Source organism: Callionymus lyra, chromosome 18 (assembly GCF_982586985.1).
Source record: "Callionymus lyra chromosome 18, fCalLyr1.hap1.1, whole genome shotgun sequence".
Lineage (NCBI taxonomy): Eukaryota > Metazoa > Chordata > Actinopteri > Syngnathiformes > Callionymidae > Callionymus > Callionymus lyra.
The window spans coordinates 13788215-13813712 of record NC_141835.1 but is presented as its reverse complement, the minus strand read 5'-3'; the positions used below and the strand labels follow the sequence as shown (position 1 = coordinate 13813712).

The window sequence follows — 25498 nt, the reverse complement described above, 5'->3', positions numbered from 1 at the left end:
CATATAAAAATGGTTATTAAACTTTTGACCGCTCATTTAAAAAAATCAGTTTGGTTTTCGCTTGCATCATTTAACATAATCCCTTCTTATAAAGAAAGTTGTCCTGTTGTTGGCACTGTCTTTCTCAATTCGAAGTTGGCATTTGAATTGGTAAACCACAAGATTTTAATTATCTACGCTCACCAAATTACAAGACCTTGCTTGGATGAAATCATACCTGACAAGGGATGAGGTATCAAATATATATTTCTAGACTGACAGGTTAGAGTTTGTCAGGGCTTCATACCCAGGCACTTTTTTACTCGTTATATATTAACAAAATATTTTACCACAGATCAATACTCATACTTTACGCTGATGACGCTGTAATATTTATAGAGGCAAAGTCTAATGTGGGAGTCTCATCGAAACTGTCCTCAGCACTGACCTGTATTAATGAAAGGCGCAATAAGTCATGAATTTTATTAAATTAAAGGAAACGACCTTTATGAAATTCTCAAAGCGATCAACAGGAAGGTCAAACCCAAGCATATTTTTCAAAGGAGAGGAGCTCCAAATCGTACAATAATTTAAAAATGAAAAAAGGTGAATTGTAAATCTTAACCTTGATTTAAGACACATTTATTCATCACTGCCAGAAATTGCTGATAAAAAGTGTATTCATTGTAGGACTTTTCACATATTGCATTAATTGCACACATTGCATTATTAACTGGTCGCTGACTATTTAAAAACCAACAGAGACTTAACGCCTTATTACTTGAAGGAGACGTACAATCCTTTATTTTGGCAATTTTTTATAATTCCATTTATTTCAACCCTATGTTTAAATTGATAAGACCTGAGGATGTTAGAGACAGAGGAACTGAAGTCTAGTACATGGTTTGTAGAGGTTTGTTTCTTAACTCTTGTCTTAATTCTACTTAGATCCTTACAACTCGGTCTTTTCTTCCAGTACTTTAGGACCCATCTATCATGTCTTGTGATTTTATTTGACGATCTTCCTGTTTGTCCTTGTTTGAGTTGTTTTTAGAACCTACGCGCCTGATGCTACAACAGCTGCAGCCCTTCAGCAATCAATCCATCAGATGGAGAGTTTAAAGCCACACCTTTCCCAGCAACAGGCGCCAGATTATAATCCTTGCTACATGGTATGTCACGTTTGTAATCTCCTCCCGTTCGACTTTCTGGATTTGTTTCTTTTTGTTGTTCTTAGTTCGCCTAGTGCCTGTTCCTGCTTTTTGTCGCGTTTATTAGCGTGTTTTTCCCTGACACTCTCTTTGTTTTTCAGTTTGTTTAGCATATAAACACATGAATAAACATGTTTTTAAATTCCGTTTTTTCCTGTTGATTGGTGATTCCATTCTGCATTCCCAGACCTCACATCTTTCTTTAGAAATCGGTCTATGGTACCTATTAATTCTGCAGAGAGAATGGTTAGAAATTGGAGGTATTACACTTTCTAGTTGACTATCAATGAGGTCTTGCAGCAAAAAGTAATAAATCATATCCACATAACATTACACATTTACACATACATTTTTGTCTATAACTCTAAAAAGGACCAGATTACTCTAAAAAAAAAAATCTAAACCTTAATCGACATGAGGGTGAGTAGAAAATTATAAAAATTAAATTTGAATTTTGGGTGAACTATCACTTTGAATGTTGGCTAAAAAAGGAACTTTTCATTTGAGTAAATGTAAGTAAGTAAGTCATTTGTATTTATATAGCGCTTTTCCAGACCAGGTTCACAAAGCGCTTAAACAATCAAAACAATACACAATAAAATGTATACTTTAAAGGCCAAGATAATACTGAGAACAACACAGGAGTTCCAGAAAATGAAGGAAAAGCCTGCACAAATAAAAATGTCTTAAGATATTTCTTAAAGGAGTCAGTAGATCCATCAAGCGCAAAGAGAGAGGAAGATCGTTCCAAAGCTTAGGAGCAACAGCCTGGAAAGATTTCTCTCATCTTGTCCTGAACCGTGTGCTAGGAACCATCAGAAGATTCTGATCCACAGACCTCAGAGCCCGAGCTGGGGTGTAAGGCTGGATCAGATCACTGATGTAAGGAGGAGTCTGACCAAGAATAGATCTGAAAGTAAGAACCAGAATTTTAAAGTTGATCCTGAAAGAAACTGGCAGCCAGTGAAAAGTTTTAAGGATCGGAGAAATGTGAGTTCTTCTACTAGAGCGGGTCAGAATTCTCGCTGCAGAGTTTTTTATCAACTGCAGGCGAGACAGAGCCCTTCTTGTTAAGACATGAAACGGATGAAGCAACTTTCAAATTAAACCGCAAGAACTTATGTGTTGTGACGCAATAGTTAATGTGTGGGAATGGAAAAAAAAATCACAAAAGTTGAACAAGAAAAAATACCATGCAGTACAGGCCAAAAATTTGGCCTGCCTAATGGGCTCATTCAAAGTCTTTTGGACTTGCTGACCTTCATTTCTTAAAGTTTTGTTTCTCTTATTTTTGCCGATTGGTTCTCATCAGTCAGGAAATACCAGTAACCCAGACAAGACACACCTGTCAAGTGAAAACCTGGTCAGGTGACTACCTCTTGAATCAAGAAAAAAAAGTCTACAAAGCAGCGATTAGACAGATAAGATAAGACATAAGTAATTTCATCTTTGTTTGAAAACTAAACAACTCAACATGTTTGCATCATATTTGTAATGCCTCCAGTGAAATATACAACCCTTAAAGTTAAAATAAAGATGAAATGAAAGGGTGCGCCCAAACTAGATTGTGCCACAAATATAAACCTAGGTGGTTGGTTCATTTTCTCTGTAATGCCAAAAAATGCCAATATCAACGGTGGCAATAAACATTTTCTGATTCTTGTCTGGTTTTTATGCTGCTGCCTTTATTTACGTGGTTTTATTATACAGTTATATTGTGTGATTTGCATGTTTACTTTGGTACTGGACAGAGACCATGAGGGCAGTATTGTTTAATAACAGGATTGAATTGCATTCACTTACAAATAATAATACAAAATTTGCAGGTCATTTAAATTGAATGATGTAAATATCTTGAAAAGAAATTGGTAATATGCGCACCATATTTGACCGCAAAGATAAAATGGTTGAGAAACATTTTTTTGGACCCAGAGAAGCACCTTTAACAAACAATCGAATTGTGTAGAATGAGAATAAATAGAGGCTCCAAAGAGACTTTATTCATGGTACAATTTCAACATCAATAAAACACATCTTTAATATACAATTTTAAAAAATCATGGATAAAGTGTCCTCAATAATAACATGAAGAAATAATCTCATGTCACTCGAACAGCTTTCAATTCGATCTTGTTTGACTGAAATCCTCAATGAGCTGTTTCTGTACCTGTAAAGAGAACAAGTCATTCCACATTCTTCGACCACGAGACATGCAAGAGATGTTTTGTGCCAGGCTCTTGTTTCCATCTCGGAGTGAGATGTCAACAACTAGACAGCCACGGATTCATGACACGCGATCACACAAAGTGAACCAACCGAACAGGGCGGAAAATTAAGTTCGGTGTGGAATTACCCAATTTAAACTACACTAAAATAATTAAAAACAAGCTCCAAACAAACACAAAACTCACAAGCTCACTGCTCCACACATGCGAACACACAATCAAACACAAGAACCCACACTTAAAGCATGTCTACATTAACATATTGAAATATAAAAGCAATATTTATAGAATTGAGTAAACTCTAGGCAGTTTAGTGTTAAAGGTTGTTTTGTTCAGATACTTAACTTCAGTAATATTTTATTATGAAGCTTAGAAAATTATCTTCTTCTGGTCATGTGACGTAATTTTGTTGCTCAAATACTAATTACATTTATTTTATTAATTCATTATTATTATTTATTTTGCAGCCTGTGGCTTTTACCAGAATGTAAGGTGCTTTTTTATCTAAAAAAACCGAACCTTTTTAATTGTTTTATGACACAATTAGTCAAATTTAAACACCACAGAGTTGGCTAAGAGCAATGCTAACTTCTAAATACTAGAAACGTTCGTCCTAATTGTTGTAAATGTATGCAATTTAATTTCTGAATGAGCGACACGTTCACGCCCTGCCATGAAGGAAGGAGAGATTTTGCTGCTCTTTTCTGTCAACTGCTGTCAAAGTATTTATTAAGGATAGATAATGTTTAATTGGTGTATTTACCTCCCTTCGCCAACCTCTATACTTGTTTACTTCTGTAGTGTTTAATTGTCTAGTTATTATGTTTATTGTTGTTGATATAGTTCGAATTATTTTTTATTATAACTGTGTTACATGTTGTATGTTGCCATATTATTATTTGCGGTTACACATTTTTATTTATCATACTATTTTATTGTAGTTTTGTTAAATTATTAATCCTACTTATTTATGTTTGTTATTGTTTTTGTTACGTTTTCTGTATGTCTTAACATAATGTGTATGTATGATTAATCTTTTGAACTGCAGAAACAACTCAATACATAATTTAAAAAAAAAAAGTAATATCATTTGGTCTGGTTTTAGCGCATGACGCGTCCTTTTTTTCTCTTTTTTTATGACGGCAAGGCAAAACACAGTTCAGGTTTGGGTTTTTTGGTTTTTTTTTACATAATCGAACTCATTGTTTATTAGCGCTGCATTATCTATTATTATAATTATAATTATTATAATTATTATTATTATAAAAGTGAGAAAAAAACAGCAAATGGGACTTTAATTATTGTAACTGACGGCAAGATTAACATCAGGAAAAAACAAACACACAATTGTACACAATCATTGAGAAAATGGATACCTTACACACACAAGACTAGTTAGAGCAAAAAGACAAAAAATGAACGAGTTTAAAAAAATATACCGCAGGTTCAATTTCTTATCAGTAGGTGGCAGTAGAGCTTCAGTTTAGTTACACTATCGACCCCAGACATCGGGTCCTCGAAAAAGGACGAAACATTTTCAAATAGTTTCTGACACAAAATACACTTGATGTGTCCTTTACATCTATAGAGTTGTGGATGTTTTGACTAAATAACCTTTTCTTCTTAAATAACTCTTTCACAGTAATGTTGATCACTTTAATGATTGTTGGGCACAGATACACACAACACAACACCTGCAAAAGCACAACCTTAAAGACTCCCGAAACACACACCTTTGCTTCAAACCTACCCCACAACTACACCAAAAGAAAACACCTTCAAACAGCAAAGAAAAGTCAAACACACTTGGAAGAAACATCTGCACAAACGGAGATGACCGAGAAGTCACGCACCTGTACAGAGTGGAGGTTGGCCTTTCCACCGACCATTTTCACATATCAACGCAGCTGCCCCCTTTAATTTGTAACCATGGTAACAGGAATACATCGCCACTATCTTTCCCGACACGGTGGAGAAGATATAATCTCCGTTCGCAGTCGGTCCCGGAGAACCGCAGCGCTCCAATTCTGAAACCGACAAAGAGACGTGATCCAATTGAACTCTCAACCTCGAGGACCGAGCTCACCTGGACTTCTGGTTTCTCTCCAGGCTTCCAGATTCACGGTAGGTATAGCACTGCATGGTAGGTAACCGGAGGGGTAGTTCATGAACGTGAAGGCATCTTGAGGGACTTCCTGGATGGCAGTGTTGTCACAGAAGACCCTGGACAGGGAACCTTTATAAAGTTCTTCTCTCTGCGACTCGGTAAACTCGCCGTTAAGTTGCCACCAGAACCTTCAGAAGACAGACAAGATCTCAACCCCCTTTTAACACGACTTAAATAAGATGTTGCTTCCATAGCTGGAGGGTTGTTCACCTGTCGCCATCGCGCATCGCTTTCAGCTGCTTCCCGATGAGGCAGGCGAAGACCGGACCGGTCCTGGCGCCCGGCGGGAAGCTTTCGGCGACTCCTCCGAGGAACAGGTCGATGTTGTCCGGGTGCTTGTAGAGTCGGAGAATCTTCTTGGCCACTCGTCGGCTTCCCAAAACGTCCGCTAGCTCGTCCTCGGTCCTGATGCGCTGAAGGCCACAGAACTCTCTCCAAGCATTGTAGCCTGAGACAGAAGAGAGTCAAATCCAGAAATCGGATCTTGATGAAAAACGACATATTTCCATTATTTATGTATTGGAAGGCAAAGAAACGGTGGCAGGGATTGAAACCCGAGATGAGCCTCTAGACCAGGGTGGGCAATTATAATTCTTCAAGGGCCACATTAAATTCTGTGAATGTTGTTAGGAGCCGTCAAGCAAAAAGAAAGAGGAGAAAATCCCTTGAAAAAGGACATTTGTCAATAGGCCGTGACATTTAATAAGCTAAATAAGCTGCAATTTTATTCTTGTATATACAAGTTTTTTTCAAAACATTTCTTCAACTAACTTGAAAAAAATGTTTTGAGGGATTAATATATACTCGAAATATTACACACAAGAAAGCAGGGCAAAAGAAAATAAGTGTGAAAATGTAAATTAATAATAAATACAAAATACATTTGTCAATGCATTTGAACCATTTATACATGATCATACTTTGACATTACGAGGGCTGCATGTGCCCAGGTCTGCTCTAGACCACCAAAATAAGTTTATTTATTTATTTTCTTCTTTTATGACAAGAAATACAAGTGAAGGATGAATTCTTCAAAAGCTGTCCTGGGTCCAGATGGAACTACACTGACAATTTAGCTCACAAGCAGATAAATAGGCAGAGGTACAGTATAAAGTAACATATTTCCTTTAAATGTAACGTGGTGTCGAGGGAGAACACTTGCCAGGAATGGCGTGATCGCGTCCTCTCTGAATGTTGAGCGATCCTAGGTCCATATCGTGCGGCAGCGGCAGAACCAGCAGCTTGTCTGTCAGCTCATCCGTGAGCAGGTCTTCCGCCATACTGGCCGATGCTGCTGTGGCGAAGAAGCCTCTGAGGAGTGGATCAATCCCACCTGAAGCAGATCGAAACATCGGGGGAGCTTTACTGATTCAAACCTATCATGGTAGTTAGTTACCGACCAACACAAACACTTCCACACTCCGTCGTCTTCCACGGCTGTGAGTAACCGCGAGGCGACAAATCTCTCTTTTGTCAGTCTGATGAAAAACCTGTGTCTGAACTACTCACGCTGACAAATTAATGTAACCGCACTGATGTATTTGGGTTGTTCGGAGATGGGGCTTTGTGCTTGTGCGGATTAAGAATTATAAATATTTGACTCACTTAAGTGCTTTGAATTATTGAGGTTGTCGTATATGAATGGAGTTGTCATCAAACTTTTATGACGGCAAGAGTTTATTAAGATTTAATTTTTCAGTTTCTCAGCGTAACATCTGCACCTTGTTATTAAGTTTTTTTTATACAGGTTTTAAAGTAATTTGTTTGCTGGTTTCTTAAGAATAGAAACTGTTTCTAAGCTCAAAAATGTGAAACACTGGCTTTCAAACTTAAATAAAATCTTTTTAAAGATTGACTTCCTTACTTAATAAACGCCCTAAAAAAGTGGCCCTCAACCACCAGGATAAGGAGCTTTTATTATAAGGAAAGAAAATAATAATTTATCTTATTTCTATTCTTTTAGATCGTTACTGTTTGAAAATATTGTATTTCATAACAAGTTTGTGACTCTTGACTCTTCAAAAAGATTGTTTTGGTTAAGTTTACTTAAAAATAAGTCAACTTGCAATGATTCTGATTCTGAAGTGTATTTTTCATTTAGTTAACTATCATTCTTTTGTTGAGTAAATATACAGTAATTGCTACATTAAAATCAAATACAGATTCCCTGTAGTAAAACACTGTAGCTATTGGATTCTTCTCCGATTCCCGGAAACCGTTTGAGTTAAAATCACAACGATCGTTCAGGAGAAATAATTCAAAGAAGGCAGTTAAACTCTTAACTCATGTGAATCTGGTCTGTGTTTGGGGAGAGGTTCTGGTGGTCAATGAGAGTCATAAAACGCCCTGGATATCTGCTTCACAGATGATGTTTAATTCTCAAGAGAGGTTAAACCTTAGAGTAGTTATGGTCATGTTAAAAGTCAAATCTTGTAACCAGTACAATCTTGCTAAAGACTACAGTCGAGAAATAATACTTATTTTTGTAATCATTCTGTTACACAAATTGTAAACAAATGAGTCGTTTTAAATTTGATATATTTCCTTTTTTATTTTATATTCAACTTATGATATTGAAGTTCCTAATACTGTAGTTACACATCGTCCTCCCAAAATAGTATGATAGAAAAAAAAAAGAAGTTGTTTGAACTGTAAATAAAAAGTTGCACAACCCGCCCTCACTCATCTCTAGTTTCGGGCCCCTGATCCAGCTGCGCTCCAGTTCGACCTGCAACTATTGACACTCGATAACTGTCAGGGTGGACTGAACTTCACGCGCTGCACAAACTGAGAGAAAAAAGCTGTCACTCAAGGCGCCGCAAACCGCTCTCTGTGTGGGAGCCGTTTCTTTCTCAGCTCTGGACTGTGACCTCCTGATGTTGATGAAACTGATTTTTCAGAATCTATTTCGTGACAGAAAGGGATGCTTGGTTTGCTGTGAGGCGGCGAGTGTGCTTTTGGATGGTGAACTCACATTCATCACAATCTACTGTCAGGATGGTTTATCCCTCTTACACGTACTAAACTTAAAAACACGTACTAGTGTTGTGTTGTCCGTACTTCTGCTTAAGCTGGCAAATCAAGTGAGGGGTCAAAGGAACAAAGTTCAGGTTCCAACAACCTGCTCTAGTACACCAACTATTCAAGGTCAACTAATGTGAAACTCAAAGTCACCAGACATGTTTCAAATTAAGTCTTCCTCTCCAAGAGGCAGTAAGTCCCTCATCATGACCATGTTTTGTTTTGAACTTATTACTTTATAAAGAGTTCTCCCCCTCGTCTGAAATCATGGCAAACAAGAGGTTACGAGAGTGGAGTCCATTATGACGTTTTAATGGCTTCACTCCTCCTCCAGCCAGCTGTAATCACGACCCGCTTTGTTTACACAACGAGTCCCTTGGAGGTGGAGACTTCTAGGATTGCATGCGGCCAAACTGTTCAATTTAAAGATATTTGAGTGTTGAATATATATGCTGTGTATTTAACAAATAAATGTAGATGTTTATATTGGCAAAACTGAACAATAATAGACACTTTTGGAGCATAAATTACAAGTCTCTTTGTGGACCTTATTGAGAGATAATCCAATAGTTCAAACTCATGGGTGTTAATCTTGAGAGAATAATCCACATACAGTATTTGGTCAGTCTAAATGCAAAGTTACATCCAGGTTTCTGGATTTGTGTCCAAGGAAATACAGCCAGGAAGCTAATGTGTATCCTTTTTCTTCATCTAAAGCAAAATATTATTTCCGTCTAAATCATCCAGTTCTAACGCCTGCTACCAAAGTTCTGTGGTTTTTTGAGAAAACATTCCCTTTGTCAAGTCTTTCAAATAGTCAAAGTAATTACCTTAATCTCTGACCGCTTGGTTTGTTGCATTGTGTTTATTTTCTAAAGCTCTGGTTTGACTCTGTCAGAGACCCCTGCGTGATTTAGCTTCCCAATTAAAATGAGAAATCTAATATTAACCCATGTCCCAGAGTACACTGCGACACGCCGGGAGACCCACGTCAGGTTCGACATCTAATTATTTGACCTTTTATCTCATCAAACATCGGGAAATCTCACATAATAAATTCATCTGTATGCAGAAGCACTGACCTTCTTTGACGATCCTCCAAGGACTGAAGAAGCTTTCATGCAGTCTCAGGGGACGGAAGCGCTCGTGAGGCTGGAAAGTCTCATTCAGCCTCCGGATGAACGAGGAGACGGTGGCGTGGCCGAAGCGGAAAGCGGCAGTAGCGAAAACATTTGCTGCTGAGGGGTTCACAGCTGGATCGTATCCTCTATAGGGCCCGATGTGATATTCAAAAGCTTCTGGTCCGATGATTTTTGGGAAGTAATCTCTCATGTTTATGATCTAGGAGGGACGGACAGACAGTCAAGCAGTAGAAATGCATATTTCAGAGGGAGGGAATGTATCACAGTGTGACTTTTATATCCAGTATTTTACAAAGTAAAACAAAAAGATCACGTGACTGCACATTTGTTCTCTCACAGATAACCGCAGAGAATTCCATCTGTCCTCATCACTATTTATAAAGGCCTCGGCTCAGCACCTGAATACCGACATTGTACAAATGCCAGTCAATTAAGTTCGCTTTGAGAATCCTCCACCAGAAGTCTGGGTGTGGACGGAATGACAGAGAATAGACAAGAAAAAGGAAGTAGCTCGAAGTGAAGTTCACCAAAAATTCACTCGTTTTGTCTACTCACCCTCATGTCAACTAAGGGTTGGGACTATATTCTGAATAATCTGTTCCTTTTTAGAATTAAATGTATGTTCATTTTAATGTAGTGACTGGAGCACAGTTGTCTTTGTCTTCATCTTTGTCCAAAAAGACACTCAAAAACATCTAAATACCTCCATACTGCTCGTCTGTATCAAAGCCTTCACATTAAGAATTGTTCCAGAAAAACTTAAATAATTGTATGTTTTAAGTTTGTTTGTAGCCATCCGTCTCTAAGCTTCGGCCTAATGTCTTTCCTCATTTAAACACATCCTAAATTTATGATAATGACCTAGCACTGTCCGCAAAAAAAACAATACCTCATGTCGAGGCTGCAATACATGATAGACGTTACAGACAAACAGTATGAAGGTATTTCCGATGTTTTTAAGTTTGTCTACAACTCTTAAGAGAAACAGACAACAATCCCAAACCCTTAGTCGACACGAGGGTGAGTAGAAAATGGATTTTTAGTTAACTATCACGTTAAAGTCAGATGATTATAGTACAAGGGAGTCGTCAGCGTCACAGTGGTACTAACATGTCAAGTGCTAGGCAGCTGGAATTGGCGCTGTACGTTACATTTCCCCACTGCGAGGTGCTTTGGCAGAAACAGCTGGCTCCCGATTTAAACGAGAAAAGAGGCATTGAGCCGTATGGCTGCGACAAATCACAACAACGAGCTGCAGGAGGCGAAGTCTTCTCTCAGCGTGAGGGACTTTCAGTTACACTGACGTCCAATTGTTTCGAAGGCAACATGATAAGGGTTAAATAGTTAAGGGTTAAATCAATGCTTGCACACGATAATGGCTGTTATTATAACAATCATCATCCGAGATCCTTCTCCAGGTACAAGACGTAAATATCTTGAGATAATGCTCATGAGTGAAGGAAGGAACGTTTATTTACAGCCGATCAATGTGTGAAGTCAATTATTCCAGCACTAATCCTTCCTCACCTCATAAACACAGTGAAACAACTAAGCATGAATCATCTTTAAGTGCAATTAACTTTGGGAATTATAAACATTGGTTGGCAGCACAGCGTGTCCATTTATCACACCGCTAGAAAAGCATTAAGACAATGCATCCCTCCCCCTAATTTCAATTTTAAGTTTCTCAGAGAAACAGTAAAGGTTCCAGACTGGGGAATCAAACTCAGGGCTCAGAGCAGGTGGTTTTAACTATTAAATCACCAGCAATCACTTGATTTCTGGAGACATTCTGTCTGATAGAAACATCAAATGGACAAATTGGCCTTTTTTTGTTTGAAAGTAAGTTTTAAGTTCTTCTAGTTCAAGTGTCTAAAACCTCTGAAATTCGGCGGCCTTCAAACTAATCTCCTCGTTTAGAAAAATATTCAAAATATACCACGTTGGTTCAGTAACATCAAATGTTATGATAGCTTTGACTATAAAGTATAGATGGAACAGGTTCTTGGCCTTAATACACATTAAAACCACACTAACCGCCACCATCAACCCCTTGTCTAGTCTATAGTACCTGGCATCATGGTTTAGCCTTCACTGTGAAAAGCCATACGAGTAAACAGTGGAATGTTTTTTCAAAGCTTCCTAGATCCAAATGGAACTCCATTATAATCGACCAAACCTGAAAAGTTTACTTCTCGATAACTAGACTCTTAAGGTTGGATTGTGATACAGGTTAAAATAAAGGAGTAAAACAAACTAAGGGGTCTTCCACTTTTGAAATCCTCCCTTAAAGCCTATATAAAAGATCATCTATCTGTGAATGGGTCAAAAGTGTCCTTAACCTCGGTCACATTGTGGCACATCTGTGCTAGCCTGCTGGCTAGTATCGTCATCTAACCGAAATTGATGGTTGTATGTAGTTGACGATGAACAGAAGAAAGGTTTAGGTGGCAGTGAAACTGACCAAACATCTGTTTCACTTCATCTCATAGACAACCGTAGCATCTGCTACAAGCAGGATCATCGTTGTTAGATATTAATAGCAGCGACCCTGGTCATTTGGCCATGAAAGGTCAAAATCGTCGTTGATCCACTGGCTTTTCATAATTTGTACAGGTTCAACTCCAGATTAAAAGTGCACCAGTTCACCTAATGAAAGCTAATATTCAGATTATTTTAAGAATGAGAAGGTACAACTCATTCCTGACCAACCTTTTTAAAGGTGTTATGGGCCTAATAAAATGACCTTGATGGCGACCACATTACCTGTGAAATATTCCTTCATCTTGCATTGGACCGTTACCCAGGAAAGTGACTTGGACAACAGGAAATGATGTACAGCTGTAGTTATTACCCAAGGTGATAACAGGATCCCACATGTTGAGCACAATCAGTCACTTTATTCCAGACTATACTAATTTGTTAGAGCCAGGAATGCCAAATAGCCCTTGTCTGGACACTCAGCTTCAATAAAGAGCAGATGGGGAAACAGGTTGAGGTTTTTTAGTGCGTTGGCAGCGAGTCCAGCAACTGCCTGTCACCAAAGAAATGCAGAGTAGTTTCGAACAAGGCCAGAAAATGTGTTTTTTACGGAGGAGAATGGGAGGTTTTTAAAAGTAGATTTCTAAAGTTCCACAACAGCAAACCTTTAATTGTATCCGCTTTGAAATGTGCTGAAAAAAAACTGAACTTTAAATCTACAAGTGTTGGGTTTTCTTTAACTTATTGCCACGTTGGATCAAGTCATGCTGTCCCAGCTCAGAGGAGGATTGCCGACACCGCAAGAATTCTACTCTGTAATTGAACACCTCGAATCTAATCTAGCTGTTCAACAAGCCCCAAAAGACCCCGTCATTTGACAAAGAAATTCACCCCCTATTTTCCTGCGGGCTCCAGGGATCCGAGTACAAAGCCACCAATCTGAAATAACACGAAAAAGGAAAACGCAATTCCCAAAGTGGTCCCCTTCCCCGGCAGTCCGTGAATTATATCAGAAACAATCGAGAGCGGTAAGCGATCTGGGAGGGCGAATTCCTTTCCATCGTTGTGGAAAGAAATAGGCTACAGACGGACCGAATAGTGTGCAATCACCTTCCACTGCCACCTTTTCTCAGAGACAATTATGCTGAGCTACAATATTTGGGAGATTTGGGAGATATTGCTTATAATAATCAAGACATTTCTGACTTCTTCAACACTGCACCTACTTCGGCGCAGGAGAATGCGCGTCAGAATTCCCAAAGAGATCCTGTTCTATAAATACCGCGTCCCCTCTGAATGTGGCTTCACATCTGTAATGATCCCAGGCAGACTGTTACAGTGAAATCGTCTGTCAGAAATGAGCAAATGTACCGTGAAACTGGAAAGAGAGGAGCAGAGTTGATTCTCATTTGATGCACTGGAGCATTTAGAGTCGCGTTGAAATGATGTCTTTTACTTGGATTCGAGATATCGTTCACTGGAAAATCCATCTGGATTGACAACCCCCCCAAAAAATTCCTTCATCAACAGCAGCATCAGCCTGTTCATCGTCACACACTAAGGAACGGTTGTCAAAAAATACTTTGCGAGACTTGATTCTCTGCTCTTGTATAAAACTACCATTGAATCTTGGGTCCTCCCTGCCATAAAAGACACCTGTTAAGCCTCTAGAAACTGCAAATTTAGGGCGTACAAACATTCTCAACACTATCTAAAGCCAGACGTTTGACATTTGTCAGGAAACATTGTCAGGACGGTTGTATAAAGGGTCGGAATTATTGAGGAATGTTTAGGTCGGCATTTGTTTTAGTTCCACTATATACTGTAAACTCAAAGTAAATGACGGGCTGTGATTCTAAAACCTTTTTGCAGCGCACTTCTTGCTGTCAAATATTATTTATTTGTATTTATACAGAGACACTTGCTGTGTCTCAAATCGCATACTTGCGTACTCAAAGTTAGTATTTTTAGTGCGTAAGTGCGTCTCAATTCTTAGTATGCGAAATTTAGTGCGCTATGCACACTATATTGGTGTACTAAAACACCCACAAAACTGAGTATGGTTCGATCTACCCTAAACAGGTCCATCTTAGTGACTTTGTAAACGGAAGTTACGTATATATACACACAGTATATATATATATATATATATATTTATATTTATATTTATATTTATATTTATATTTATATTTATATTTATATGCATATACTTACAGGAGCATTTTCAGCAGCAGTAGGAGGATGACACGTCTTCTGTGCTGATACCAGCTAAAATATCTCACAAATATTTCGATTCTCATATTTTTTCTTTATTCCTTTTTCCAAACTTGCAAAATGTGCTGCCAGTAGGTGTCGGCGATAGCGTTCAAACAGCTGGTTGCAAAATCGTTAAATAGTGGTAGAAGAGGAAGCTGTCACGTCATTTCCGGTTAGAGCGTAGTGGCAGTGTTTGATTTGAGAGTACCATCTGTCGAGAATTTGCATACTAGTTAGTACATACACTATCCTGATGCATACTAACTTCTAGTATACTAAGAGAAGTATGCGATTTGAGACCCAGCAACGCTTTCGCGATAATTGTTGTGTAGCAATTTATTCCTCCTTTTTTAAAATTTGTTTTAGTATTAATCCCCCCAATTTTTTACCTGTAATTTTTGTCATGTATCCTCGGGGGGGGGGGACCACTGTAAAATAGTGATTTTAATTAGAACAAAAACTATACAAAATAAAGCATATGCCCTTAGGTAGGACAATGAACATTTTTGGGGCGAAACTAAGAGAATCTAAGGGAGTTTCAGTCGCTAACTAGGGGTTTAATGTTGGCATTTACCTGGTTCAGAGCGCCGACAATCTTACGGGCTTCCTGGTATATGGTCTCTGGACTCCAGTGGTAGTTGAGGGTCTTCAAAGCTTCGGCAATCCTATTGTGTTCCCGCAGCCACAGAGTATGCAACGCTGCTAGTGACAGACTCTCGCTGGATCGTTTGTCGCCGGCGGCAAAGCACTCCACCCGGTCGTCGTGCTGGCCCTGTATGCAATTGGAAGGCACTTTGGCCACGACAGGTAGATACGATCTTCCTCTGGGATCCGTGAACTGAGGGTTAACGGCCAGCTTCCCGCTTCCCCCGGAGTGGTCGCGCAGGGAGTCGGCCACTCTTTCGTTGTTGCCGTAAATCGCAGAGCCGTCGATGAACGCCGTGATTGTGTTCATCTGCTGTTTCCGAAAAGCCGCCAGGATGTCGGATCCAAAATCTGTGTAGCATGCCGACAGGGAGCGAGAGAAAGGCAGACAGCGCTGTTGTCCCATGTCCTTTGTCTGTTAGAGGGAAAATACAAGAGGAACTGATTGAGTTAACTCAATAAATAACAGCTGGAATAGAGGTAGAGACGAGACATTTGTCTTGAGTCACTCCTAGAAGTAACGTTGCAAGTGACTTCTTAGATACCTCTATGGGAAAGCACGGCTCCACGTTGTCGCAGACATCCAAACAACTCTTGCTAATCCATCCGGGATCGCTGGCGTCGCTCATCGGGGTCATGGTAAGGTCGTGGTCGACGAACTGACCCCACTCCACCAACATCTGGGAATAAGAGTCGTCCGACCCTTTGTGTCTGCTCTTGATGACCGACTGGCTCACCTCCCGGGCCTGAAACAAGAGGTAAAGATTTGGATTACTTTTACACCAGTGGAGAAAACAACTTTCATGTAGTCAAAGTGCCACAGATAGGAAAGTCTTCGCGAGGAAGAGGAAGAGGAACAGGTTAGGGAAATAAATTCAATGGCACGTTAACTATTTTCCCTCCATAGTCCTGGCCGGTCCAATTTGCTTTCCCCCCAATCAAGACTCTTTGTGGACCATGGTTTCGTAGATTACCAGGGGAAGCTGGAATCCATTATGGAGCCGTTGTGCGTTCCAACCCCTTGGCTCTCTTTCTCCGTCCTCGTATTCCGCCGGAAGCCATCTGACCAGAGCGATGTTGGCTGATCCCCAGAGAGGATTTTGCCTGACACAAAAAAAAAATTATAATCATGAAGCTTGTTCAGAAAACTGTGTGAAGAAATTTGTTCGCTGCAATATCCACTGATGAATAAACATTTCCCCTAAAGAAACAACTCAAGTATGAAAGTATAACTGTGAGAGAATATCTGTGAATGCGTCATGAGTTTAATGAAGTTAGTGTGTTTCCAAAAAATGCATTGTTAAAAACACTATTTTTAAACATTTAAAATGTAACATAACAGCAAACCAGTGTTTTTTGTTTTTTAAATTGAAGCGGGTTCTTTTGTTTATATAACTTATATTTCTTTGAATAACAAAAAAATCCTCAAATAAATTGACTTATTATTCATATGACTTCATATGAATAATAACTATATTAATTTTCTGTTTTCTTTTGTATATACTAATAATACGATGCAATTTTTCATGAATGTGTATATATATATATATATATATATATATATATATATATATATATATATATATATATACCTGTTACATTTCCTTTTAGGATAAAATATAATAACTATAATACATGCCTATACTTATTAATTAAAATATACTGGCCTTTTAAAGTATTAAGTAGTGAATTGTTTTTTAGTTTGTATTTCTGGTTGTTTCTGGTTTAGAAAGGCGCTTTAGAAATAACTGTTACGTACTTACTTACTTAACTAAAATAGGGCTGTTGGAAACAAATATCCATAATTGTTAATTCTAGAAATATATATAAATAGAGTATTAAATAATACATAAATACAAATTTGTCTTCCATGGTAGTTTTCTTTTTACTCAGATTGATTTTTAAATAATAAAATACATGGGCTGTGAAAGTAACCTTTTAGGAAAAAACAACTATTATTACTTAAGTCAAAATATATAAAGTACATGAAATCAATATATGGTAGTTTTTCCAACATATTTATTTAATTTCTTGGTAGAAAAAAAGATAAGAAATGTCATTTCTCAATATATAAAACAAAAGTTGAAAAAGCTTATTTATATTATATTTATTAACAGAGATTTAGTAATTTGAAAAAAAAACAAAAACAGACTTAACTTTCTAAACAACACAAGTAATAAAAAGTCGACATCACTCATCGTACCGAGAGCAAAGAAGGAATTGTCGACGTGTTATTCTTGGACCTGCCGTCGATGACATGTGAAAGGTGCTCAAGTGAGCAGCTCACCACGTGCACCTGCAGGTGAGGAACTTTGGGAACGTCAACTTTCTGTTTTGTTATTATTGAAGCAGTGAAGTGTAGTGACGCACTCCTCTCTCAGCTCACTTTAATGAGCACACTGCTGACTGAGGCACAATTTCTATTCAAACACGACGGGCAGATTGTTTGCAGAAGTTTTTTTTTTTTTTTTCCTCCACGGCATGTCATTGACTTTTCGCGAGTCCCTCAAGTCGTCGGTGCAACGCCGGCGCCTACCTGTTGTTGCACACGCCTGTGATGGTGCGGTACTTGCTGAGATGGCTGTGCCGACAGATGGCCGGGTGTGTGGGGCGAGGACACTGTGACAGCTCCGCAATCAGCTCCACTTCCCCCCAAGACAGCAGGCCTTTCTCGAGGAGAGAAGCTGGTTTTAAAAAAAGAATAGCGCAAGAAGAAAAAAAAAAACAAAACACTCTCTCCTGACAGGAGTGATGAAAAACCAGCAAAAGAAAATGATTGTGAGTTTTTGTGTCTCAAGGTACATGTTAGTATATTTTCTAGCTTCAGCTCAAACTTTAATTACCGCTCCCAAGGAGGTCGATATTTATCTTTAGGCGCTACTGCCACCTGCTGTTCCATCGATTTCATTGCCTTCAATTACATTTCAAATGCCAAAAAAGTATATACAAATTATTGTAATATTTAAAAAGGCTTATATGGGTGGCAGAGGTCTACACTCTCTTAGTGCCTTTTCTAGTGTTTTTAGGATTGATATGATTATTTTTGGATCAACAATACACACATAAAACAAATCCTAGCAAATAGAGGTTTGATTTCCTCTGTTAATATGTATTAATATTTTGTTAATCCAAGTTTTTTATTTCATTTGTTTTTATTGTTCCCCCTGTATTTTTGAATTTGTCCATAAACGCACCTCTAGGGGGGTCAGTTAGCCAACAAAACTACCGACTGTCTGGTGTATGCTTCGTGAAGACTAATGTTTTTGAATATTCTTTTAGAAAAATAAAGGATAAAACTGAGTGACTCAGTTGACAAGAGTAGAAACACTCAAATCTTTTAGTGTGTCTCCCGCTACCAAAAATGTGAAAAGGGGATTTGTTTAGCGTCAGCACAGTTCCCGAAAGAAGCCACAGCTACAGCTAACACTGTATCTAGCTAAAAAGCATCTCTGCGCTAATGGCTATACCGTAAAATTCTTCTTTTTTTTTTAGCAAATGCACACTGCACAGTATATTACCATTACTGGGCCCTTTGGTTCCATCTGTTCAGCCCCTAGAGGACAAATAATACTTTAAAAAGTTTTTTTTTTTTTGTCACATTATATACAAATAAATGTTTTATTTAAAAAATGGGTGGCAGAGGTCGAACTTCTATAAGTGCCTTTTCTAGTGTTACCAACTTAAATTATGATATTTGTTTCCTTACATTGTGTTTTCTGGTTAACAATAAATCGCTTTTAAACAAACAAATAAAAAGATCTATTGGAGAGAAGTTTAACTCATACACAAATAACTTGTTAAATATCTTTGTTTAAACAGATTTTCTGTCCTTTTAATGGGTATTGTTTTTACATTTTTCTCAGTGCTTTTCTATTAGATTTAAAAAAAAATTAAATGTATAAAAAATGACAGCACTTTATGGCATGAAAAAACAATGTTGTGGATATTTGTATGTAAATTATTATTATTATTATTATTGTAGAATACATGACATACACATTGTTTATTTTAGAACCTTTAAATGAAATTTATTAAATAAAAATAAACTATATTCATTTAAATTTAGACTACATTAAAAAAAACAAAAAAAAACATTTTAATTGAGTTTTAGGTTTCGCCATCATATTAAATTATATTTATCTGTCCCTTTCTTCTTCATACTTGACCTCCCGAAGGTCCAGAGCTGAAACAAGTTCAATGAAGACATGACTAGGAAAACATCTGATCTCAAGGGACACGAACGTCTCTAGAAAAACCATCACGAGACGGTTGACCTCCTATTTGAGGACCTTCTTCAGGGTCGTTCTTGTCTCCAGCATTCAACCACAATCCCTCAGTAGAAGTTATTCATGAAGGCGAGTGAGCACTGAAGGGTCGGCCTGGAGGGACTTCTGAGGTGAACCCTTGACCCTGAGAGGAAGTTCCTTCACAGCTCTGGGTTTTAAAGGGACGGTTGTTCTACCTGACACTGGGATGTCCTTCTTAAGACTCCGCCGCACTTTGTTCTTGAGGACCTGCAGGGTCGTGTGGAACACCTCGGCCGCCCGGGCCATCTCCAGGCTCTCCGGCTCGGTTCCCCGGTGGAACCTGATCCTTTCGGAGCTCAGACTCCGTCTGGTCACGGAAACGAAAACGTGGGTTGAAAGTCTGGATAAAGCGTGTGACGGTTCAGATACCTTTGTCTGTTGGAGGCGTCTTTGATCATCTGGAGACTTTCCTGAGCGGATGAGAGGATCAGTTCTCTGAGCGTCGTCGCTGAAAAACCACATGAAAATACTTCTGGAACCGACAGCTGTTACACAACGACACAAACACAATCTTTTCTCTTTATTTATTTCGACCAGTCGTCATGAATCCATCTTTACCACCCCATAACATTGAATTTAGACGACATACATAATTATTTTATTTTTGAAACAATGTTTGTGTTGTCTTTTATTTGTATCAGGATTTGAATACTTTCTATTTTAGTGAAAAATTGACAGAATCTGGATTAAAATCTAAGATACCCTGTGTTATGGGGTGGTTAAATTTACCATAGAGTGACTGCAGCTAAGATAGCACGTAGATCATAAACTAATCATTACACTTTCTTTCCAATTCAGTAAGATAAAAAAATGATTATTACCACCCTGTTACATGGGTAATAAGAATAATATTAACACGCCTTCCAATCACGAGAAACCGCAAATAAAATTAATTATATTAAATTGTTGGCTGCTTGATACCTTTGCGTAAATGATTTTATATTCTCTGTTAAAATAAAATATTAAAAAAACAGTGCTTTCAAAATAGCTAGAACATTTATACGTTATTGGGTGGTATACGACAGCACTGCTATCAACCGGCTAAGATAGATAAATCATCAACTAATCATTACATTTTCTTTCCAGTTCGGTAAAATAAAAAATATATTATTATTACCACCCCATTACATGGGTAATAAGAATAATATTAACCAGCCATTCACCATGAAAAACAGTTGATACCTTTTCTTGAATGAAAATGTCATCTGCTCTGGTACAAAAAACAACTCTGTTTTTGTAATAGCTATATCATGTACGTGTTATATAGCAGATCAATTATTATTTAATCATTAACTAATTTGTATGCAAATCTAACAAATATACCCTGTGTTATGGGGTGGTTACATTTACTGTGACTAGCACTGCCATCAACCAGCTAGGCTAGCACATTAATCATTAACCAATGCCATATTTTATTTCCAATTCAGGAAAATAAATTAAATTATAATTACAGTTACGGAGTAGTAAGGATTATATCCAACAGAGAAGAAATGACAAATAAAATTAATTATATCATATTATTGGCTGCATGTTACCTTGCTTTGAATTATTTCATCTGCTGTCTTTTGTTAAAAACAGAAAAAAAAGTGTAGTACTATTAGTTACATCATGTACGAGTCATGGGGTGGTACGGAACAGCACGGCTATCAACGAGCTAAGCTAGCAGATAGATCATTATCCGATTAGATTTTCTTTACAGTTCAGTTGAATAACAAAAGTAATTACCATCACGTTACTAGATAATAAACAACATGTACGTGCTGTGGGTGGTATGCATTAGGGATAAACTATGGTTTCAGAAGTAAATTAATGAATTATTTTTGTATTTAAAAAACGTGAAGATTTCAGGAGGTAAATCCAGGTGGGATCGATCAATACAATGACTAGAAAAATACTTGATTTATATTCACGTCTTCAAAACATAAAATTTGTGACGATTTTAATTAACAACGTTGACCATTTTAGATACGTTTTGACATATTCAAGATGAAAAAGGGGGGAAAAAAAGCCCCAAAATGAATCAACTCACTTACCGTTTAACTTCCCGTCGACATCCATTGACCCACTTTGTGGAATAACGCACAACAGCATCAACACAAACAGCAACTCCGCAGCCATTGTGTCGTTAAAAAAAAGGATTTCACGGCCGTGCTGCCGTCCTCCCTTTATAGGCCGAGGACAAGGTTAAGTAAACACTGGAGCCGCTCTCGTCCCCACTTTCCCGGTCCGAAGGAAGTGAGTCGTGAAGGTCTGACGCACAACATCAACTTTTAACACAACTACACTTTGTTTGTCTTTTGCTGAAAAGCATGTCGGGAGAAAGATATTGATCGGTCCGAGGTCAACACGGGTCGCGTCGGGTCACCGTGACCGAGGGATAAAGTCATCGATAAGATTCTGCTGCGAAACACATCAGATTTTGTTTATACACTCGTCCTTTTATAGGATCTTTTTTTTTTTAGTTTCCTCTCTTCATCTTTTTATTTGCTCTTTCTATTTACTCCCCATTCATCCCATCATTTATTTCCTCCCCTTCTTTACTTTATTCATTTCATCTTTCTCCCTCTCAATTTTTGAAATCCTCCCCTTCATTTTTTTTATTTTGTTCCTCTCCCTCCTCAAATACCTTTCTCCTTCATCCCTTTTTTCCTGCTCTTAAAGTTTGCTCTTTTCATTTGTTATCTTCCTTCCTTCTTCCCCTCATCATTCATTTAAGGTTACCCCCCCATTCTCCTACTCTCATCTCCCCCCTTTTCTGTTTCAATATATATTCCTTCTTTCTCTCCGTTGTCCATCTTTCCTCCTTCTAAAACACTTTCTTCCTCCTCCTCATTTGCATCTGCCATTTCTTTTTAAGACTAACCCTCCAATTATTCCTCCCATTCTTTCTCCATCAATCTTCATGTTGTTCGTTTGATTTTCCGTCTCTTTCTTGTATCTTCATTCCTTTCTTTCCCTTCACTCAGTTTTCTTCTTAAATGCCGACTTGTTTTCCCTTCTTCGGCCCATCTCTTCCTCAACCCTTTCCGTTTGCCATCGTCACAATTCAAAACGACAGTTACTTCGGGGTCTCAAGGACACGGCGGGAGCAGGAGCTTCTTCCTCCTCACCGGGATCACCGGGACGGAGCGGGAGGACGCCGAGTGTGGCGAGGTTGCCGTGGGAAACGTCACGGCGTGAATGCTTGAGATAAGGTTTTCGGCGATGTCTGGGAAGTCGACCGTGGGAGTCACGGCTCGTCGGCGGCCCCCCCGGACGGCGTGTTTTGACGTGTTTGCTGACGCAACTGGATCACGCCTGGTCTTTGTTGAGAGGATTTGTCGGGGGCCGGCGCGGCGGGGGAAGAGGTCGGCACTCGCAGCAGGAATTTGAGAAAGTTTGATGCAACCACGTGAAACTCAATAGTTTTTTCCCTCCGTGTGCGTCTTCCTGGTCCTTTCGAGGGAGTCCCCTTTTATGGTATTACCTCCACCAAGGGGGTTATACAAACGTGACCACCCCGAAACATGACCATGACATGACCAAAGATTCATTAAAATATCGCTGACATCGGCACTTAAATCTCGCTATAATCTCAAATGTGTTAGATTAAAATTGTTGTATACATATACACCATACTAAAATTAATGCTAAAAGATAATCAAATACAAAGTAAGAGAATAATAAAATATACTATGCTTGATGCTAAGACCGGGGGAACCTTTGTCCCCAAACACAAACAATCAAAATAATGATTACTGAATTGAGACAAGCTCAACTCAGGATTAGAGTCAAATCACCGCTAGAATATGCAACATGTCTGTCTGCCTGGCAACCCCAGAGGGGGGAAGCGGAAGACGGGAACCAAAGCCCAAAACGTGTGTGACCTCCAACCTCAACATTTGAATTATCAGATTACATGAGACAACAGGCAAGCTCTCCCAGCGGGACACACCGGGGAATCAGAAAACTTGAAAGAACAATTTGGCCCGAAGACCCGACCCCCTGGTTCGGGGGAAAAGGATGTAAATAGTGCAAGCTTTCTACAGCTCGACACTATTCTGTCCTGGACTGTCAATTTGTTGAGTCGCAGGAAGAAGTACCCCGGTCGATCGTGAAGGAGGCTTGTTTTTCTTTTGCTTGGAAGTGGTTAATAAACGACCCGAACATACTCTGGATTGTTACTATTCCTCCACAAATTGAATCTGAACCAATACGGAAGTGACCGATGTCTGTGCGAAGACGTCGTGTTTGACTTTAATAAATGACATTTTGATCAAGTAATAAAGTCGTAACTTACCGTCCGAGCAGAAGTTCGGTCCAGACGTGGCACTAGGATGAAGTCAAAAGGTACAGCAGCGGTTTTGACAATAATTTATTTCTTAAAAAGCATTAACATTGGTATCACATGACTGGACTAACAGAGGATCTTGAAAAATAAAAAATAAAAAATAGTTTGAAATGTTGACAAATCTTTTTAGGCCAGCTGAGACACACAAAAAAAAGTTGTTGCATGGGTCCACCACAGGAGGCAGCCGTGAGCGGGAGAGAAGTGGTGCTGGATTCTGCAGGTTACATTTCCAAAATAGCAGTTTTGTTTCTTTTCTTTTTCAACTCTTTTTTTTCCATTCCCAAATTTTGTTTCTACCTCTCACCGAGACTCGCACTGTGTAATGTAGTCTTACAAAACTCTCAATTTTTTTCACTCGACTATCCTTCCATTGGCAATGTTTTAATCGTTTTTCTTTTCAATCACTTCCTTTACTACCTATTTATTTCTCTTTCTTTTAGATATTTCTCTCTTTAATGTCTTACTTTTATACCCCAAAATAATCCCCTTTTTTAATTGATAATTTGATCTTTAATTTAGTTCATTTTCAACCTGTTCTTCACTCTGAATTCCCTACTTCTATTTCTCTTTTCCTTATTCCGACTTATCTTCCACCTTTACTTCCCTCCTTAGTATGTGTACGTTTTTTTCAATTCATTTGATTTTGTTGACCATATTATTATAAATCAGTCTATCCTTCCACCACCTATCTTTTTTTTCCAATTATATTTTCACGCTCTTCTCTTCTAATATCTCCCATTTATTGTTCTTTTTTGTTAATTCCTTTTGTCTTTTTTCCCTTTAAAATCACCTGTTTCTCTCCTACCTTGGAATAAAAAACAAATCTGTGTTTCATTTCATCTTCCTTTCTCATTTTGGATTTTTGTCCGACTTTTTTTATCCATCTATTCTTCCCCGGGGCCATTGTTACTCTTCAACACACTGTCAATCATTAGTCTTCCCCCCCTTTTTCCCATCTTTTTCTGGCTCTTTGTTCACTGTCTCAATTCATTTATTGTACCATCAGGAACCGTCCCTCTAGAGCCGTCATATCCTACATCGTTTTGATCAATTCTCATCTCCAGGCTCCCCAGTTACTTAAATCAATTCCTAATAAAGAAATAATTTGAACAGAAAATCAATTCAGCAGAAACAGGGGGGATGAAACAGAAGAGTCCAGGAGGAGGAGGAGAGCAGTTTTTTTTTTTGCTACATTGTAATTCCAGTCCAGACATTCCCAGCAGCGAGTCCTTCAGTGGAGTTCAGAGCAAGAAAAAGTGAGACCTCCAGGAGCGTCGACCTTCCATCGTGACTTCTAACGACGTCTTGCGCAGTCTTTTACAAATACTTTGTAGAAAAATAGGGGGAAATAAATATACAAAGGGAAGCAGCGTTTGCATAATTCAATGCCGGTGGTTCAACTGTTCGTGTGGTTCCCAGCGAGGCTGTGACCGCCAGTAAAGAGCGGGTCCATGGAGGCCACTTTGGCAGCGATAAACGAGTGAATGCAGTGAAGGACGGCAGTTAGATTCGCAAACTCCAACTCCTGGAAGCAGTGAAGCAGAGACATGCATCAGTTTTTACATTTTATTTTAGAGAAAAGGTTTCGGGAGCCAAATATAACTAGGTAACAGCATGATTTCGCACAAACGTTGTGAGGTAATTACAGTGATTTGAAAACAATTTTTTTCCTTTGATTTAACCATAAAACTCATGTGGAGAAGAAAAAGTCTGAAAAGTTCGAAGTCGCTCAAA

At 38.5% G+C, this 25498-nt stretch overlaps 2 protein-coding genes across 2 annotated transcripts in view; both read right to left on the bottom strand.

The window, feature by feature from the left end:
• Positions 1-3337: 3337 nt before the first annotated feature.
• On the bottom strand, positions 3338-21552 carry tpo (thyroid peroxidase). Its single transcript, XM_087780422.1, has 13 exons — positions 21468-21552; positions 19804-19882; positions 19590-19741; positions 17664-17793; positions 16102-16231; positions 15673-15873; positions 15057-15542; positions 9686-9944; positions 6745-6915; positions 5793-6030; positions 5502-5710; positions 5269-5442; positions 3338-3357 (listed from the first exon to the last, which is right to left on the bottom strand). Exons 1-13 carry the CDS (start codon positions 21550-21552, stop codon positions 3338-3340), a joined length of 2334 nt encoding a protein of 777 aa, XP_087636548.1.
• Positions 21553-23841: 2289 nt separating this feature from the next.
• The window catches only part of sntg2 (syntrophin, gamma 2), an 85568-nt gene continuing 83911 nt past the window's right edge, over positions 23842-25498 (bottom strand). Inside the window, exon 17 of the mRNA XM_087780275.1 lies at positions 23842-25289. Within this exon, the coding sequence (XP_087636401.1) occupies positions 25161-25289 (129 nt within the window). The 3' untranslated portion in view covers positions 23842-25160. The remainder of the gene's footprint in view (positions 25290-25498) is intronic.